Source organism: Pantherophis guttatus, chromosome 9 (assembly GCF_059756535.1).
Source record: "Pantherophis guttatus breed Tessera chromosome 9, ASM5975653v1, whole genome shotgun sequence".
Taxonomy (NCBI): Eukaryota; Metazoa; Chordata; class Lepidosauria; order Squamata; family Colubridae; genus Pantherophis; species Pantherophis guttatus.
The window spans coordinates 3948336-3968566 of NC_142071.1; the positions used below are offsets into that span (position 1 = coordinate 3948336).

General features: G+C 44.1%; 1 protein-coding gene across 1 annotated transcript in view; it reads left to right on the forward strand.

The window, feature by feature from the left end:
• The first annotated feature begins 1400 nt into the window (after positions 1-1400).
• The window catches only part of LOC117658248 (disintegrin and metalloproteinase domain-containing protein 32-like), a 42226-nt gene continuing 23395 nt past the window's right edge, over positions 1401-20231 (forward strand). Inside the window, exons 1-10 of the mRNA XM_060684886.2 lie at positions 1401-1519; positions 4323-4390; positions 7531-7592; positions 9401-9479; positions 10539-10615; positions 11744-11921; positions 13716-13772; positions 15692-15763; positions 16848-17014; positions 18445-18526. Of these exons, the coding sequence (XP_060540869.2) occupies positions 1453-1519; positions 4323-4390; positions 7531-7592; positions 9401-9479; positions 10539-10615; positions 11744-11921; positions 13716-13772; positions 15692-15763; positions 16848-17014; positions 18445-18526 (909 nt within the window). The 5' untranslated portion in view covers positions 1401-1452. The remainder of the gene's footprint in view (positions 1520-4322; positions 4391-7530; positions 7593-9400; positions 9480-10538; positions 10616-11743; positions 11922-13715; positions 13773-15691; positions 15764-16847; positions 17015-18444; positions 18527-20231) is intronic.

Consider the following 20231-nt stretch of genomic DNA (forward strand, 5'->3'; position numbering starts at 1 on the left):
ACGAGAGGATTAGGAAGGGGGAGGAAGGAGGAGAAGAAGGAAGGAAGGAGGAGGAAAAGTAGAGGAGGAGGAAGAGGGAGTAGGAGATGAAGAAAAGGAAGGGGGAGAGGAGGGGGAGGGGGGAGGAAGGAGGAAGGAGGGGGAGGAGAAGGAGAAGGAAAAAGGAGGAGGAGGAAAGAGAGGAGGAGGAAGGAGGAGGAGAAGAAAAGGAAGGAGGAAGGAGAGGGAGGAGAAGGAGAAGGAAAAAGGAGGAGGAGGAAAAGTAGAGGAGGAGGAAGGAGGAGGAGGAAAAGGAGAGGAGGAAGAGGGAGGAGGAGGAAAAGAAAAGGAAGTAGGAGGAGAGGAGGGGAGAGGAAGGAGGGGAGGAGAAGGAGAAGGAAAAAGGAGGAGGAAGAAAAGGAGAGGAGGAGAGGAGGAGGAAGGAGGAGAAGGAGGAGAAAAGGAAGGAGGAGAGGAGGAGGAGGAAGGAGGAGGAGGAAAAGGAGAGGAGGAAGAGGGAGAAGGAGGAAAAGAAAAGGAAGGAGGAGGAGGGGAGGGGAGAGGAAGGAGGGGAGGAGAAGGAGGAAAGGAAAAAGGGGGAAGAAAAGGAGAGGAGGAGGAGGAGGAGAGGAGGAGGAAGGAGGAGAAGAAAAGGAAGGAGAGGAGGGGAGAGGAAGGAGGGGGAAGAGAAGAAGAAGGAAAAAAGAGGAGGAAGAAAAGGAGAGGAAGAAAAGGAGAGGAGGAGAGGAGGAGGAAGGAGGAGAAGGAGGAGAAAAGGAAGGAGGAGAGGAGGAGGAGGAAGGAGGAGGAGGAAAAGGAGAGGAGGAAGAGGGAGAAGGAGGAAAAGAAAAGGAAGGAGGAGGAGGGGAGGGGAGAGGAAGGAGGGGAGGAGAAGGAGGAAAGGAAAAAGGGGGAAGAAAAGGAGAGGAGGAGGAGGAGGAGAGGAGGAGGAAGGAGGAGAAGAAAAGGAAGGAGAGGAGGGGGGAGGAAGCAGGGGGAAGAGAAGAAGAAGGAAAAAAGAGGAGGAAGAAAAGGAGAGGAAGAAAAGGAGAGGAGGAGGAGGAGAGGAGGAGGAAGGAGGAGAAGAAAAGGAAGGAGAGGAGGGGAGAGGAAGGAGGGGGAAGAGAAGAAGAAGGAAAAAAGAGGAGGAAGAAAAAGAAGGAAAAGGAGAGGATGAGGAAGGAGGAGGAGGAGGAAGGAAGGGGTAAAATGCGGACCCCAGATTGTCGGGGGGCAACAGGCTGACCCCGTCAACCGCTTGGAGAGCGCCCTAAAGCGGCATCCAAGTCTTCAGGGCTGTTGCCTCTTGCAACCGCGCGCCTTTCGCGGACCGCTTCTCCGTTCGGAGCGGCCCGAACGCGGCCGTGGAACCTCCAGGCGCGGAGCGCAGCGTCTCCGGGCGCGTGGAAGGCTTCCGCCGCGCCCGTTAGCGGTTGCCCGTGGCCGCCGGCGCCGCCTGCCCGGCCGCCCGCCATGGCTCTGCTAGCGCTGCTGCCCTTGGCCCTCCTGGCCGCCGCCGCCTCCCTCGTGGCCCCGCAGGGTGAGTCCGCTGCGCCCGGCGGTGGGCAGAAACCTGGGTTTCCCTGGTTTAAGAGGCGGGGGTGGGGGGGCGAGAGGGAGGGGGTTTAGGACCCTAGTAACCACCAGAGGTTATTGTGGTGGTGGTGGTGGGGGCTCATCAGCATCTTCTGATGGGGACAGGGATGATGGCACCCTTGAGATGAGGATGCCAGCGAGCTTGAACTGCTGGGAGAAAAACCGCTACCTTTCTCCTCCTCCTCCCTCCCTCCCTTCCATATCCAAAATTATGTATATGTGGGTATATACATAATTTTTTATCTCTCTCTCTCTCTCTCTCTCTCTCTCTCTCATCTCTCATCTATCTATTATCTATCTATCTATCTCTTCTATCATCCATCCATCCATCCATCCACCAACCAACCAACCAACCAATCTATCCACCCACCCATCTATCTATCTATCTATCTATCTATCTATCTATCTATCTATCTATCTATCTATCTATCTCTTCTATCATCCATCTATCCATCTATCCATCTATTATCTATCTATCTATCTATCTATCTATCCATCTATCTATCTCTTCTATCATCCATCTATCAAACTATCAATCATCTATCTATTATCTATCTATCTATCTATCTATCTATCTATCTATCCATCTATCTATCTCTTCTATCATCCATCTATCAAACTATCAATCATCTATCTATTATCTATCTATCTATCTATCTATCTATCTATCTATCTCTTCTATCATCCATCTATCAAACTATCAATCATCTATCTATTATCTATCTATCTATCTATCTATCTATCTATCTATCTATCTATCTATCTCTTCTATCATCCATCTATCAAACTATCAATCATCTATCTATTATCTGTCTACCTACCTACCTACCTACCTACCTACCTACCTACCTACCTACCAACCTATCTCTTCTATCTATCATCCATCCATCCATCCATCCATCCATCCACCAACCAACCAACCAACCAACCAATCAATCAACCAATCTATCCACCCACCCACCCACCTATCCATCCATCCATCCATCCATCCATCTATCTATCTCTTCTATCATCCATCTATCAATCTATCAATCTATCATCTATCTATTATCTACCTACCTACCTACCTACCTACCTACCTACCTACCTACCTACCTACCTACCTACCTACCTATCTCTTCTATCTATCATCCACCCACCCATCTATCTATCTATCTATCTATCTATCTATCTATCTATCTATCTATCTATCTATCTATCTATTTAGTTGTTTAGTTTATTTAGTTATTTTGTCATGTCCATGTAGTAATGTATATTAGAGGGGGTAACCCTTTGAGAGCTGTATGGAACGAAATTTAATTTTAATGTATACTGATCAGTGTACATTCAAAGTGACAATAAAGTTTCTTCTCTTCTCTTCTCTTCCCTTCCATCATATAATATTGGTTTCCTTATCCCACTGCCAATCATGTGATTTAGTGGTGGCAAATGCAAAATGTTCATAGTGCAATTAAAATATACATATATAAAAGAATTTAAGCCATGGCAAAGTAACTCTAAAACGCGTGTTGTACTATAAACAATGCCCAATGACTCCAGAAGTTGTGAATGCTGCAACACTGGAAGTTTTTAAGAAGAGGTTGGATAAACATTTGTCTGAAGTGATGTAGGGTTTTTCTGCCTAAGCAGGGGGTTGGACTAGAAGACCTCCCTGGTCCCTTCCAACTCTGTTATTCTATTCTATTCCCCTCCATGGCATTGTTAGGTATGTTGAAAATGGATATAATTGATTACGTGCCATCAAATTGACTCCTAGAGACCATGTAGACAGATTTTTCTCCAGTCTCCAAGATGGTCCATCAGGCCTTCCAGTGATGTCCGCATCACCATGGTAACGGAGCCCAATCTCGCTGCTGGTCATTCCCTTCTTCTCTGTCCACCTTTCCCATCAATAGAGTCTTTTCCTGGGAGCTGCAGCATCTTTCCATAAAGTGTGAAGTAGGATAATTAGAGCTTCATCATTTGTGCCATGAATGAAAACTTGGGGCGGGTAATTTGGTACTTACTGTAGATAAGAGCGTGAAAACTCAAGCTATCGATTGATTGATTGACTGATTAAGTGATGTTGTCAGTTTCTGCTCCTAATTGCCACATGGATTGACAATAGCAATAGCCCTTAGATTTATATACCGCTTTGCAGTACTTTTACGGCCCCTCTCTAAGTGGTTTACAGAGTCAGCCTCTTGCCCCCAACAATCTGGGTCCTCATTTTATTCACCTCGGAAGGATGGAAGGCTGAGTCAACCTTGAGCCTTGAGCTGGCAGTGGGCAGAGTTAGCCTGCAATACTGCATTCTAATCACTGAAAGGGAGGGAGGGAGGGAGGGAGGGAGGAAGGAAGGAAGGAAGGAAGGAAGGAAGGAAGGAAGGAAGGAAGGAAGGAAGGAAGGAAGGAAGAGCAATAGCACTTAGACTTATATACCGCTTCATAGTGCTTTTACAGCCCTCTCTAAGCGGTTTACAGAATCAGCCTCTTGCCCCCAACAATCTGGGTCTTCATTTGACCCACCTGGGAAGGATGAGAAGGCTGAGTCAACCTTGAGCCTGGTGAGATTTGAACTGCTAAATTACAATCAGCCGGTAGTCAGCAGAAGCAGCCTGCAGTATCGCACTCTGACCACTGCGCCACCTCGGCTGTTACAAAGAAACTTTTGCTTGATTAGCAATGGAAATTTGGGGCTCACTTGCGGTGATAAGTCAAGAGCTACTACCTGTATACATGATTATGAGATTCTTTCTCCTGCCTAGGGTCTCAGCGGTCATTTCTGCAGGTGATTGTTCCTCAGAGGAACCCAGGTCACATCACTGAAAATAAGGTATTTCTATGGATTGTTTTTTTCCTGGTCTGTTGTCAATGTTGCTAATTCACCTTTCAATCTAATCCGGAGCATTCAACCTTGACATCTTGAAGACTTGTGGACTTCTGATTGGGGAATTCTGGGAGTTGAAGTCTGTCAGAGTTGGTTGCAGAAATCAAAATTTATTTATTTATTTATTTATTAATTTATTTATTTATTTATTTATTTATTTAATTAATTATATTTATATACTGCCCTTCTCCCGAAGGACTCAGGGCGGTGAACAGCCAAGATCAAATACATAACATATAAAAATTAAAAACGATTTAAAACCAGATTAAATACTTTGGCCCATAATTAAAAACATCCCATTAAAATCCAATTTAAAATTTAAAATTTAAATCCAGAAAGGCACACACTTTTATTTAAATTTAAATTTAAATCCAGAAAGCACACACAGGCAGACTGATGCAGCAGGATTCATTAACTTCTCTTTATATACAGTATAACACAGAAGTAAATGTACAATACCAATGGCTGATTCTTCTAAGGTGGTAGAGAGGACAAGTTAGTTTCAGTTTCAGCAGCAGACAGACAAGACCAGACTTGTTTTCAGCTTCAGAGCTTAATACAGAGCCACGCCCAGCCTCCTTCCAGTTTCAGTTTCTAAACTGTCCTCATTGGCTGACACAGTTGCTCTGCCTATTCATTGGCTGACTTTGTTACCATGTCTCCCTTCCGGTTCATGAATATTCTGACAAAGTCCACAAGTCTTCAAAGTTGCTGAGGTTGGACCTCTCTCTTTAAATACTGAGCTGAATAAACGTATTGGTAAAAGCAGCCACCACATTTCCCAGATTTACAAAGAGAGTATGGCTTAATAAGAAGCTGACGGAACATACAAAGTCTGTAGAGGTCTATAGAGCCTGCGTCCTTAGCACACTCTTGTACTGCAGTGAGTCTTGGACCCTTTACGCACGGCAGGAGAGAAAGTTGAACACCTTTCATCTGCGCTGTCTCCGATGTATTCTTGGCATCACCTGGCAGGACAATAGTGCAGTCTTGGAACGTGCTGAAATTTCTAGCATGTATACACTATTGAAACAGCGACATCTACGCTGACTAGGGCATGTTGTGAGAATGGCTGATGGTCAGATTCCGAAAGATCTCCTGTATGGAGAATTAGTGCCGGGAAAGCGTCTCAGAGGGAGACCACAGCTGTGATATAAGGATATCTGCAAGAGGGACCTAAAGGCCCTGGGAATGGACATTAACAACTGGGAAACCTTGACCTCCGATCATTCAGCTTGGAGGCTAAAGACGTAGCATGGTCTTCTCCAATTCGAAGAGACGCTTGTTCGGCAGGCCGAGGCAAAGAGGCCGTCCCAGAACCAGCGAAATCTGGAGGCTGGGCAGGGGACAGAATGTATCTGCCCTCAGTGTGGAAGGGATGGCCACTCTCCAATTGGCCTTTTTAGTCACACCAGATGCTCTTTTAGGACCTCCTTCCAGAGCACGATACCATAGTCTCTTGAGACGGAAGGATGCCAATGACAAAATCCCTTCAATGGTTCAAATAAGGGGTGGCTGGAAAGGCAGACAAACCAGCTTAGATCAGACCAGGAATAATTCAGAAGTCAGACCCTCTGCATTCTGGTTGTAACCCCTCAATCTGCCAGTTGGTCAACGGCCAAAAGGAGAAAGTCAAACGGGGTGGATGGGTGGTAGGAATGGCAACTGGTCAGCTTGCCTAGAGTGACAGACATACTCATAAATCAGGGCTGCAATGGATTATAGGCTATTGATCAGTAGCGGGAAACACTAAAGTTATTCATGCTTGTTTGGGAATTGTAGTGAGCTCTCCAAGGTGCTGATGATGGTGTTTGTGCTCTGTAGATGGACAACTCCTAGTTGGATTTTTAGGACTAGCCTGGCCAGGATAAATATTGATACCGTATTTTTCTGACACTGAGAACAATCTTGAAGACTTGAAGACCTGGCTTTTCAAACAAATAGGCTGAGACTGATTCCGGGCTTTATTATTGACTATTAATTAATTATTTGGATTAAATTATGATTTTATTGTACTTGTTTCTTAACTGGTGTTCGCCGCCCTGAGTCCTTCGGGAGAATGGCGGCATATAAATACCTGTAATAAATAAATCAACCCATGGAACCGAAGTTGCCTTTTGGAAGTTGTGGGAGCTTCAATCCCTGGAAGCTTTCAAGAAGGGACTGGACTGCCATCGGTCAAAAATAGTATAGGGCAGGGGTGAAACCCAGCAGTTTCTGTCAGGTTCTGGAGAACCGGTAGCAGAAATTTTGAGCATTTCGTAGAACCGGTAGCGGAAATTTTGAGTCGTTTGGAGAACAAGATCCCCTTCCAACTCTGCTAATCTGTATCTGTCTTACATATTTGCACATCACTGAGTTGGGGAGAAATCTCCTTTGGCGTAAATAATGTCTAACTTGGTGGCTTTGAGGGGATCCCAAGTTCCTAGGCAGATTCTATTTCTATTTTCATTTATTAAGTTATTGAGATGTATTTTATTTTTATTTTTTTGCTTTAATTTATATGCCGCCCTTCTCCGGAGACTCAATGCAGCTTACAATGCATTAAGCAATAGCCTTCATCCTTTTGTATATTTATACAAAGTCAGCTTATTGCCCCCCACAAACTGGGTCCTCATTTCACCTACCTTTGAAAGGATGGAAGGCTGAGTCAACCTTGAGCCTGGTGAGATTTGAACTTGCAGTAATTGCAAGCAGCAGATGTTAATAACAGTGCTTTAGTCCACTGTACTACAGGCTCTTGCGTTTCGGGGTGGGGTGGGGCCTGCACCAAGGGAGGCTCATTCAATTTCACTGTACACATGTTGTGCATTGACAATAAAGATTTGATTTGGTTTGAAAGTTCTGGGTTGCAGAGAAGAGGGTTTTGTTTACGGAGCCTGGGATGGGATGTCTTGCGTCACTCTAAAAAGCATTTCCAGCCAGCAGTAAAAAATTATTTTCAACCGTACCTTCTTTACAGTTCGTGCTGCTTGAATGTTGGTTTTATTTTTTATTTTTATTTTTATTATGGTTTATGCTGCTTGGATTTTGCAATATGAATAAAGCAACGGCAAATAATATCATAAACCCTTTGGCTGTTTCAGGAGAGGATGGCATTTGACATGAACATAGAAGGGGAATCCTTCTCAATTTATCTGAAGCAACAGTGAGTAAGGGAAATAATTGGGAACCTCTGCCCATTTTGGAGTTTGTTTGTTTGTTTATTTGTTTATTTGTTTGTTTATTTATTTATTTATTTATTTATTTATTTATTTATTTATTTATTTATTTATTTAATTTGTATACCGCCCTTCTCCCAAAAGGGACTCAGGGCGGTGAACAGCCAAAATTAAAATACATACAATACAAAAGTTATGATAATTAAAAGAGATTAAATCAACCGGCCTCCCAATTTAAAACCCCAAGTCTATAAAATTTAAAAAATCCCATTAAAAACCCTTTAGGGTTTAAGGAGTCACGTAAACAGTTCAAGGCTTGCCTGACCAAAGAAGAAGGAAATGATCTCCCATTCTGGTCTGCAGAAGAAATGAATTTATTTACAGAAGTAAATTTTCCCGACACCCTGGTTGGAAAAAAATAAATAAAATAAAATATATTTTTTTATTTTAAAAATTTGGAATACTACATTCAGTTTTGGTCGCCACGATGTAAAAAAAAGATGTGGAGACTCTAGAAAGAGTACAGAGAAGAGCAAAAAAAGATGATTAGGGGACTAGAGGCTAAAACATATGAAGAACGGTTGTAGGAACTGGGTATGTCTAGTTTGATGAAAAGAAGGACTAGGAGAGACATGATAGCAGTCTTCCAGTATCTCAGGGGCTGCCCCAAAGAAGAGGGAGTCAAGCTGTTCTCCAAAGCACCTGAAGGCAGGACAAGAAGCAATGGGTGGAAACTACTCAAGGAGAGAAGCCCTAGAACTAGGGAGACAGTTAGAACAAATAATCAGTGGAACAACTTGCCTCCAGAAGTTGTAAATACTCTAACACTGGAAATTTTTAAGAAGAGATTGGACAACCATTTGTCTGAAGTAATGTAGGGTTTCCTGCCTAGGCAGGGGGTTGGACTAGAAGACCTCCAAGGTCCCTCCCAACTCTGTTATTCTATGTTCTAAATGATAGCCACAGGGGAACAGGACAAAATATTAATGCAGCTCTCATTGGCTTGTAAATGTTGAAATAACAGCTGGTAAAAGGCACTGCCCCTGGGTTCAGTCCTCCTTTTCCTCTCCTCCTCCTCCTCCTCCTCCTCCTCCTCCTCCTCCTCCTCCTCCTCCTCCTCCTCCTCCTCCTCCTCCTCCTCCTCTTCTCCACACACCCCACTCTCTTCTAGCACTGATGATGTTACCTAGTTGGGTCATGAAATGTTTGCAAGAAAACAGCCAAGCTCAAAGAGCACCAAGGACCCCTCATAATTTTCTTTGATTCTCATTCTCAGTCCGGTTTTATAATCTTTGTGTCAGCACTTCAAACTGCAATTACTCTAGTGCTGACGTAAGAAGGAGAAGCGGAGGTGTCTGGAAAGGGACGTTTGACTTTTCACCTACTTATTTTCCCTGGAGATAATATCCCCTAGGAGATGGGATGGGAGGGGGGAAATTCCTTTGAGCTGGAGCAGTAGATTAGGGGCAGAGTGATTTGGAAGATGGCCAGTGAGTGCAGGGGAGGGGGGAATGGAAAGGGAGGGTTTTGGGTCTGGAAGTCAGTGTTGGCTACGATGGAGTCGGACTTTGACTGTCATGCTTAATAAATGGGAGTTTTGTTCAAAGACTTTGTTTGAAATGCAATTTATTTGAGACGACCTCGAAACTTGACACTTTGATTTACCCGTTATTTATTTTCTTTTGGGTTCTAATTCCATATATCTATTGGGTTGTATCACGTAACGTGTCCCCCCCCCTCACCTCCCTCCCTCCTTCATCCTGGATCTGGTGTCTGTCTGCTTTTTTCTTTCTAGAGCCTTTATATCCAATTATTTCAGAGTTTATACATACAACAAAGATGATACCCCAGTTTCATTCGTCCCTTCCAATCAGGTAAGATTTCTCTGAGACGGGAAGTAAGTATTTTTATCTAACGATCGTTTGATTCCACTAATCCACTGATTCGGAAAAACAGTCCCTCGATGATTTGAGTTTTAATTAATTGGCGGATCACGACCAGATATGCGTTAGTCTATTTTTATTGGGACAATGTTAAAAAAAAAAAATACAACACAAAACCAAAAGTAAGAAAAAAAGCTTTCCAACCATCAACAAAACAACAAACCAAGCTAAATATGTGCTTTTTAGGAAGTCCTCGACTTGTTTATTTAGTGACCATTCAAAGTTGCAACGCCACTGAAAAAAAGCAACTTAGGACCATTTTCCACACGGAAATGAGGAGTGTTGCAGCATTCCCCATGTCACGAGATCAAAATTCAAACACTTGGCAGCTGACTCATATTTATGACGGTTGCACTGTCCCGGGGTCATGTGATTTCCATTTTGCGACCTTCTGACAGGAAAAGTCAATGGGGAAGCTGTGTGACTAATTTAACAACCCCCAGTGATGCACTTAACAACGGTGTCAAGAAAAGGTCGTTATAATGGAGCTAAATTCACTTAGCAGCCGTCTTGCTTGGCAACAAAAACTTTGGCATTAATTGGGGTCGTAAGACGAGGAATAACCTGTATGGCCATTTTTGGCCTCCCGCCACACGTGTCCCCCTTTCGCCAAAAACGGGCCTGCTTTTGCCAAAAATGGGACCATTTTTTTGTAAAAATGGGATGCACAGAGGGTTGGGGAGGCCTGCAGAGTGTCCCTGGGGGCTGGGGTGGGCAAAAACCGGATGCACGGAGGCTAAAAACTATTTTTTTTCTTGTTCTCCTCTTTGAAATCTTGATGCCTCCTATACTCCGGTGCATTTTATAATCCGAAAAATACAGGTAGTCTCATTGTGCCCAGAGAGAGAGAAATATCTGCCTCTACCTAGGATCGAACTCACAGCCTCCTAATTATGAGGCGAGAACTCCACCTCTAAGCCACCGCACCACTCCTCTCTGGTTCTTAGATGCCCCTCATTAAACATAAACCCTCTTGCTTATTCTTTTTAGCGGGATTGCTATTATCAAGGCTATGTAGACGGTCACACGGATTCGATTGTGATGCTCAGTTCCTGCTCTGGGCTCAGGTGAGGTCAGGTAATTTCCTCTTGAGCATTTTATTTTATTTTATTTTATTTTATTTTATTTTATTTTATTTTATTTTATTTTATTTATTATTTTATTTTATTTTATTTTATTTTATTTTATTTTATTTTATTTTATTTTATTTTATTTTATTTTATTTTATTATTTTTTATTTTATTTTATTTTATTTTATTTTTTTATTTTATTTTATTTTATTTTATTTTACTCCATTTTATTTTATTTTACTCCATTTTACTTTATTACTATATTTTACTTTATTTACTATATTTTACTATATTTTATTTATTTTATTTTACTCCATTTTATTTTATTTTATTATTTTATTTTATTTTACTTCATTTTATTTTATTTTATTTTATTTTATTTTATTTTATTTTATTTTATTTTATTTTATTTTTTTATTTTATTTTATTTTATTTTATTTTACTCCATTTTATTTTATTTTACTCCATTTTACTTTATTACTATATTTTACTTTATTTACTATATTTTACTATATTTTATTTATTTTATTTTACTCCATTTTATTTTATTTTATTATTTTATTTTATTTTACTTCATTTTATTTTATTTTACTCCATTTTACTTTATTTTACTATATTTTACTATATTTTACTTATTTTATTTTATTTTATTTATCATTTTGCCATTTTGTCATTTTATCTTATTTTATTATTTTATATTTTATTTTATTATTTATCATTTTGTCATTTAATTTAATTTTATTTATCATTTAATCATTTTATCTTATCTTATTTTATTTTACTTTATTTTATTTTATTATATTTTACTATATTTTATTTTATTTTATTTATCATTTTGTTATTTTGTCATTTTATTTTATTTTATTTTATTTTATTTTATTTTATTTTATTTTATTTTATTTTATTTTATTTTATTTTATTTTATTTAAACACGTATATAGCCACCCATCTTATAATTGGCTCTAGGCAGCTAGCATTACACCTACAGGGTAATCCAACCATCGGCTAAAGACTCGCCTTTTCAAATGTATTTCCCCTTCTTAAAAAAAAAAAGCAGAAAAGAAATAAGCTCGGCAACGGTGCTTTATTAATTTTACATTTAATTATGCTTTTTCTGCCCGCCAGCGGGCTGATACAGATTCGGAACACCAGCTACGGAATTGAGCCAATCGAGTCGGCCTCTGGTTTCCACCATCTTGTTTTTCGGATAGATTACAATGATACGGGCCTTCAGTTTTCGAAGCAGAATTATTCCATTAAATGGACCACCACAGTATTTTCTAAGAAAGATCCAGCAAAACCAGTGAGCACTATTGTCTCCGTCACTTTTAAAAAATCATAATTAGCCGCTCAGTTGGCTCATGGGCGTGACCAATGTGTCTCGCGTAACCTGGTTTATATAATGGAGTAGAGTGGGTTAGTTTTAGAGTTAACATCTCGAATCAACATCTGCTTGTCCATTTCCTGAAACTGGAAAAAGAGAGTTAACAGAGAGTTAAATCTACCCTTTGGATACCAGCAGAGGCGAAATCCTAGAGCGGTCTTACCCTAAAATGGAAGCCTTCTAGAAACTCCATCTTGCATTGTTGTATTTTTCACGTATCCCTCACACCCACACGGGATAGAAGAAAGGCAGAATGGATGAGCAATAGGTAGACCTCCCTATCCCAAGGGGAAACGGCTGCTTTCATTGGATGGGCCCCTCTTTGAATGGGTGATGTGGGTATGCCACTGAACAGATCAGCCATACAGCCCATAGATTGTGGTGGCGCAGTGCTTTGAATGCAGTATTGCGGGCTAACTCTGCCCACTGCTAGCAGTTCGATCCTGACCGGCTTGAGGGAGGTTTGAATCAGCGTTCCATCTTCCGAGATCGGTAAAATGAGGACCCAGATTGTTGAGGGCAATATGCTGACATTTGTAAACCGCTTAGAGAGGGCTGTAAAGCACTGTGAAGCGGTATCTAAGTAAGCGCTATTGCTATTTTCCTTCCTTCCTTCCTTCCTTCCTTCCTTCCTTCCTTCCTTCCTTCTTTCTCTCCCTCCCTCCTTCCCCTTCCCGGTGGCACAGTGGTTAGAATGCAGAATTGCAGGCTAACTCTGCCAACTGCCAGCAGTTCGATCCTGACTGGCTCAAGGTTGCTTCGACTTTCCATTCTTCCGAGGTCAGTAAAATGAGGAGCCAGATTGTTGGGGGCAAGAGGCTGGCTCTGTAAAGCGCTTAGAGAGGGCTGGAAAGCACTGTGAAGCAGTATATAAATTTAAGTTCTTTCCTTCCTTCCCTCCCTTCTTTCTTTCTTTCTCTCCCTTCCCTTCCCTTCCCTTCCCTTCCCTTCCCTTCCCTTCCCTTCCCTTCCCTTCCCTTCCCTTCCTTTCCTTTTCTTTCTTGCCATGGTGGTGCAGTGGTTAGAATGCAGTATTGCAGGCTAACTCATTGCCCACTGCCAAGAGTTCAATCCTGACTGGCTCGAGGTTGACTCAGCCTTCCGTCCTTCCGAGGTCGGTAAAACGAGGACCCAGATTATTGGGGAGGGGGGGGCAATTGGCTGACTCCGTAAACTGCTTAGAGAGGGCTGTAAAGCACTATAAAGCGGTATATAAATCTATTGCAATTGCTTGTCCGCTCTGACTCGGGACACTTTCCAATACTGCTATTCCTCAATTTACAGCCATACACTTAGCAATTATTTGAAGTTACAACAGTAGTAAAAAAGTGACTTAAGGCTGGTCAGCAACCTTAAACACTCAAAGACCCACAAAGGTCCTAACGGAAAGCCCCCTGTTCAATTCTGGAGCCGACCGGAAGTCTGGTCTGCTAGGAGGTCCCCATAGAGTGACCTCCTAGCACGACGTCCTTTTTCCTCTACCTGTCCTAACTGAAAGCCCTATCAATTGTGGAGCCGATCGGGGACAGGGAGCCGCAACAGAGGGATGAAAGAGCCACATGCGGCTCCAGAGCCGCGGGTTGCCAACCCCTGCCCTAGACAGTGGGTCAAACGTGGTGAAATCCCGAGTGCATAAAAGGGGAATAGCTAGTCATGAAATCCGCCACTAATAACAGTATCTTAAACTTTCTTTCTCCCCTTGAATGAAAACAGATTAACTTTGCCGTCCTCAAATATGTGGAAATGCACGTGGTTGTGACCAAATCTCTGGTAAGTGTATTTTGTTGGCTTCGCTCACTAGGGATCATTCTCTTAAAATGCTCCCAAAACTGGAGCTGAACAGAATAGGGATAGCGATACAGTCTATAAATCTACTTTTGTCTCCTTCACCACCATCATCATCATCTTTTAATCAACCCATAATCCCTTGCGGGGTGGAGTCTGGGGAACTGAATGGAGCTGAGTGTTAACTGGCCGGATGCCCTTCCCTGTCGCCAATGAGGAGTTTTGTTCAGCAGATATATTCTCATTGGACCCAGAGAGAGAAATATCTGCCTCTACCTAGGATCGAACTCACAGCTTCCTGATTGTGAGGCGAGAGCTCCACCTCTAGGCCACCGCACCACTCCTCTCCTTCATACAGCCCTTGTTACAAATAGTTTTTTTAAAAACTGGAAAAATTCATCTTCCTAATTAGTCAATGAATTTTCTATCCAGATTTCCTTTAATTCTTCTAAACCTATTTTACCTTTAAGAAACCCATCTGTCTCAATGCACATTTCTGGGGAGAAAGGACAGTCACTGACAGTTATTCCCAGTCCGTGCTGGAAAAATTTTGGTGGATTAACGCGATCTTAAAGGCAATGAAACCCGCAACGGACTTCTTCCTATCCATGCCCCAGTGCATAATTCAAAGATCCCATCAGTAATATTCTTTAGTCAGTCATTCCAGCTACAGCTGACCAGGATGAAAATTGTTTTGTTTCTGACTGTACCTGACTGTATTCCTTCTCCTTCTCCTTCTCCTTCTCCTTCTCCTTTCTTCTTCTCCTTCTCCTTCTCCTTCTCCTTCTCCTTCTCCTTCTCCTTCTCCTTCTCCTTCTCCTTCTCCTTCTCCTTCTCCTTCTCCTTCTCCTTCTCCTTCTCCTTTCTTCTTCTCCTTCTCCTTCTCCTTCTCCTTCTCCTTCTCCTCCTTCTCCTTCTCCTTCCCCTTCCCCTTCCCTTTCTCCTTCTCCTTCCCCTTCCCCTTCCTCTTCTCCTTCTCCTCCCTTCTCCTTCCCCTTCCTCTTCTCCTTCCCCTTCTCCTTCTTCTTCTCTTTTCTCCTTCTCCTTCTCCTTCTCCTTCTCCTTCTCCTCCTTCTCCTTCTCCTTCTCCTTCCCCCTTCTCTTTTCTCCTTCTCCTTCTCCTTCCCCTTCCCTTTCTCCTTCTCCTTCTCCTTCCCCTTCCTCTTCTCCTTCTCCTCCCTTCTCCTTCCCCTTCCTCTTCTCCTTCCCCTTCTCCTTCTTCTTCTCTTTTCTCCTTCTCCTTCTCCTTCCCCTTCCTCTTCTCCTTCTCCTTCTCCTTCTCTTTTCTCCTTCTCCTTTTCCTTCTCCTTCTCCTTCTCCTTCCCCTTCCCCTTCCCCTTCTCCTTCTCCTTCTCCTTCTCCTTCTCCTTCTTCTTGTGCCATATCCATCATCGGACATCGGCGATCCTATTTTTATCAGCAGACGCATGAAAAAGTGCTGCTGAGTTTTGTCCAAACCGGTCCCTTAGATTTTGAGGCCATGATCTTCTTCTGCCTGGACCTCCTTTGCCTTCAATCTTTCCCTGGAGGATTGAGTGAAGGATTGCCGTATTTTTCTGGGTGTCGCATCCCACGTCCGAAGTATTCTAACTTGCTTTTTGATGGTTTTGATGATTTCCTTTGGCTTCCCCAGGCGGCTTATCAGCTCCTCATTTCTGATTTTGCCAACCCAACTTATACATAACAGCCGCCTGTAAATCCACATTTCCAAACGCTCAGAAACAAGGGAGAAGGTACAGTCAGAAACAAAAAGGTATTTCGGTGTGGGAAGTGTTTTTTGTTTTTAAACACACATTTTGCACACTGAAGCATCAACTGCCTTCAATGGGTTTTTTAAAAAAATAATTGTAGAGCGGATACTTACTGATTAATAAAATAGTGGGTTTTTGGTTTTTTTTTGGCAGTATGATTATATGGGCTCCAATGAAGATGTGGTCACTGGGAAGATCATGCAGCTTATGAATTTTATCAATACTGTGAGTGGTGCCTTTTTATGTGTGCTCTATAATCTCTACACCAGCCCTGCTTAGAATGTCCTGCTCCTGTTTAGGCTCACAATGACTGATTTTGGCCCCCAAAGGCTCCATATATCCTGCTCTATTCTTCCTCTTAAATAATAACTTTGGCAACCTAATCTGAAGCATCCCAGCTTCAATCAGCATCAGTAAAACAGGGAGGAGGGACTCCTGGTCCCCCTTCCCCTCCCTCGCTCCCTCCCCCCTTCCTTCCTTCCTCCCTCCCTCCCTCCCTCCCTCCCTTCCCCTTCCCCCTCCCTCCCCTCCCTCCCTTCCTTCCTCCCTTTCCCTTTCCCTTTCCCTTCCTTCCTCCCTTCCCCTTCCCCCTCCCTTCCCCTTCCTTCCTTTCTCCCTCCCTCCCTCCCTCCCCTTCCTTCCTCCCTCCCTTTCCCTTCTCCATCCCTCCTTCCCTTTCCCTCCTTCCTCCCTTCCCCTTTCCCTTCCTTCCTCCTTTCCCCTTCCCCCTCCCTTCCCCTCCTTCCTTCCTTTCTCCCTCCCTCTCCTCCCTCCCTCCCTCCCTCCCTCCCTGTCTCCCTCAATGCCCCCCAAAACGGCTCCAAAAATGCCCCCAAAGCAGGCATGTGCGTGCTAGCCAGCTGGTCGTTGGGTTTCCAGCACTCCGGCGTGCACACACGCACACACCTGCGCACACAGTTTGGGCACTTGGTGCCGAAAAGGTTCACCACAGTGGTGGGTTTCAAAATTTTTTACTACCGGTTCTGTGGGTGTGGCTTGGTGGGCGTGGCTTGGTGGGCATAGCAGGGGAAGGATACTGTAAAATCTCTATTCCCTCCCCTCTCCAGGGGAAGGATACTGCAAAATCACCATTTCCGCCCAATCAACTGAGACTTGGGAGGCAGAGAGTAGATGCGGGCGGGGCCAGTCAGAATTTTTACTACCGGTTCTCCCAACGACTCAAAATTTCCACTACCGGTTCTGCAGAATCGTCAGAACCTGCTGAAGCTCACCTCTGGTTCACCATCAGTGGTATGTTTTGAATCTGGGCATGAGCACCTCTTGAATTGATTCTTGCTCCCATTTTCAGATGTTTTACAAGCTGAACATGAAGCTTATCTTGTCCTCGTTAGAATTATGGATAAACAAAGACAAAATCCCCATCACGGGAAGCGCTGACACGTTGCTGCAACAGTTTCTGAACTGGAAAAACGAACACCTCGCTCTGCGACCTCACGATACGGCTTTCTTATTTGTGTAAGGAAACCGTTCTCCCTGTTTACGAAAGTCAGGGCTGTTGGGTATGGTCTCGCTACGGATAACCCAGAAGACGGCACCGATACCCGGCCAAGCAAATGAAAGCAGTTTTTTTTGGGGGGTGGGGTGGATTCTGCTGGTGAGGTGGGGCAGTTGATTGCAAGAAAGGGGAGTGGGCTGGTAGGTAAGGGACATTGGTGAGCTTGAAGTGAAGGAAGCAAGTTCAAGGAAGTCCCAGGGGTGAAATGCTCCCGGTTCAGACCAGATTGGGAGATCCGGTAGCGATCGTGGTGCGTGGTTCGGCGATCTGGTAGCGATGGCGGTGCAAAGCTCCGCCCACCCACCCCGGTGTCATTACTTCCTGGTTTTAACCAGGAAGTAATGTGTTTTTTATCTTCTGCACATGCTCTCTCTCTCTTTCTCTCTCTCTCTCTTTTTCGTACTCTCTTTTGCATGCTCTCTTTCATGCTCTCGCTCTGTGTCTTCCTCTCTCTTTCACTCTCTCTTTTGTTCTCTTTTGCTCACTCTCATTCTCTTTTGCTCTCTTTTGCTCTCTTGCTCTCTCTCTTTCACACTCTGTCTTTCTCTTTTCTTTCTCTCTCTTTCGCTCTCTCTGTGTTTCTCTTCTCTCTCTCTTTTGCTCTCTTTCATACTCTCTTTCGCACTCTCTTTCATGCTCTTGCTCTCTGTCTTTCTCTTTCTCTCTCCTCTCTTCCTTTCACTCTCTCTCTCTTTTGCTCTCTTTTGCTCGCTCTCTCGCTCCCTTTTGCTCCCTTTTGCTCTTTCTCTCTCTTGCTTCTCTCTTTCGCAGTCTCGCACTCTCTCTTTCATGCTCTTGCTCTCTGTCTTTCTCTTTCTCTCTCCTCTCTTCCTTTCACTCTCTCTCTCTTTTGCTCTCTTTTGCTCGCTCTCTCCCTCTCTTTTGCTCTCTTTTGCTCTTTCTCTCTCTTGCTTCTCTCTTTTGCAGTCTCGCACTCTCTCTTTCATGCTTTTGCTCTCTGTCTTTCTCTTTCTCTCTCCTCTCTCCCTTTCTCTCTCTCTCTCTTTTGCTCTCTTTTGCTCTTTCTCTCTTTCTCTCTCTCTTTCGCACTCTCTCTGTGTCTTTCTCGTCTCTCTCTCTCTCTCTCTCCTATCTATACACACACACACACACATGAAAAAAGAAGAAAAAGCAGTGAACAGGTTGAGCTGATTTCACTAATCCTCAAATGCCTCTGTTAACCATCTGTTATTATATTTAGCACGTAGAAAGTCCACAAATGGTTTCCAGTTCTAGTCCATTATCTCTAATCAAAGCAGTCAATTTCGCCATCTCCTCTAATTCAGTCAATTTCAAAATCCAATTCTTCAGCAGCCGGCTTCTCTTTTTCTTTCCAGTGTTTGGCCAGTACAACCCCTCTGTTCAAAGCAATTTCTATTCTTCCTTTCAGTTATAGGAACAAGGCTGATTCGGTGGGGTCCATATTTGCCAAAAAGATGTGCTCCAAACCCAGTTCTGCTGGAATTGCCATGGTAAGAGAGCTGATACGCCTCATTGTTATTATTCATTGCTTCTTATGTCTGTTTGCAAACTCACCGTCAGATCTGCCACAGCTTAAACTCCTAAATCAGTGATGGTGAAACTTTTCGGCACCGAGTGAGTGAGGAAACACTTGTGCGTGCTCGTCAGAGCCGCGACCAGGAAGAGGAACTTCCCAGGGCGCATGTGCGCGCTGGATAAGGCACTTCTGGTTTCCGGCGCGCACATACACGCCGGCCAGCAGGATTTCCGGTTACTGCCGTGCATGCGCCAATCAGCTGGCCGGCGCGCATGCTCACGCTGGAAATCAGAAGACCAGTTTTTCCAGTTTCCAGCACTGCTGCACGCACAAAGGCCAGCTGATCGGAGTGTGTGCGTGCGTGCCAGAAACCCGGAAGAGGAACGGGCGACACCGCACGTACCAGGTGACATGGCTCCGCATGCCACTTCGGGCATGCGTGCCATAGGTTTGCCATCCCTGTCCTAGACAGAAACAATCCTTGGTTCCATTTGCTAAGAAAGGTATAGTTTATTTAGAAGTGCAGTAATGCAAAGCCAGAACTGACAATCTCATGCCAAAATCCATAGGTTCAACTCTTTCCACCTCCCCCCCCAACTACCTCTCATCACCCTCTCCAGGGCAACCAATGAGGTTCAAGAAAGATGTTTTCATAACATCAGTGCAGGTACACTTTAGTATGGAGCTGGTATGCCCGGGTGACCTTGAAGCAGCATCTCAAGGAGATGCAGAAGTTACTTTCATTTCCCCCCCAAGCCTTCCCTGTTACATTTCCGCCCCTCCCTGTAGTTCATGGCACTTTGTCACCTAATAGTAGTGAAGCACAAGCAAGCATGAGGTGGCAGCTGGCACCCACTCCATCAGATCAGTTCATAAATTTGCAGCTGCATTCAGACAATGCTCTAAGCTTGATGGATGTTAGCTATGGTATTTCTGCGGCTGAGTGCATGGTGAAAAACCAAGCCTCTTTGGTTGCTGTGTAGTTAAGGATGGTGTCTGTCCTCAGAAAATGATCAAATTAAGTCCTTAATTTAACCTATTGCACAGCACTGCCCTGAAATTGTTATTTTTTGATAGTTTAGAGCAGTGGTGAAATCCAAATTTTTTTTACTACCGGTTCTGTGGGCGTGGCTTGGTGGGCTTGGTGGGTGTGGCTTGGTGGGCGTGGCAGGGGAAGGATACTGGAAAATCCCCATTCCCACCCCACTCTGGGACCAGCCAGAGGTGGTATTTGCCGGTTCTCCGAACTACTCAAAATTTCCACTACCGGTTCTCCGAACTACTCAAAATTTCCACTACCAGTTCTCTGAACTGCTCAAAATTTCCGCTACCGGTTCTCCAGAACCTGTCAGAACCTGCTGGATTTCACCCCTGGTTTAGAACAGAGGTGTCAAACTCAAGGCCCGCGGGCTGGATCCGGCCTGCGGGGTGCTTAAATCCAGCCTGTGGGGCCAGCCTGGAAATATCAAAGGACCGGCCCGCGGTACCTCTGCCGGCCAAAACAGACTGCGTGCGGGCCCCCTGCAGCCTGTTCTTGGCCTCCATGGCCTACTGTAGCACTCTGCCGGCCAAAAACGGGCCACGCAGAGGCCTCACGGGACCTCCGTGCGGCCTGTTTTTGGCCGGCAGAGTGCTGCTGGAGGCTGGGGAGGCTGAAAACAGGCCACATGGGGGCCTCA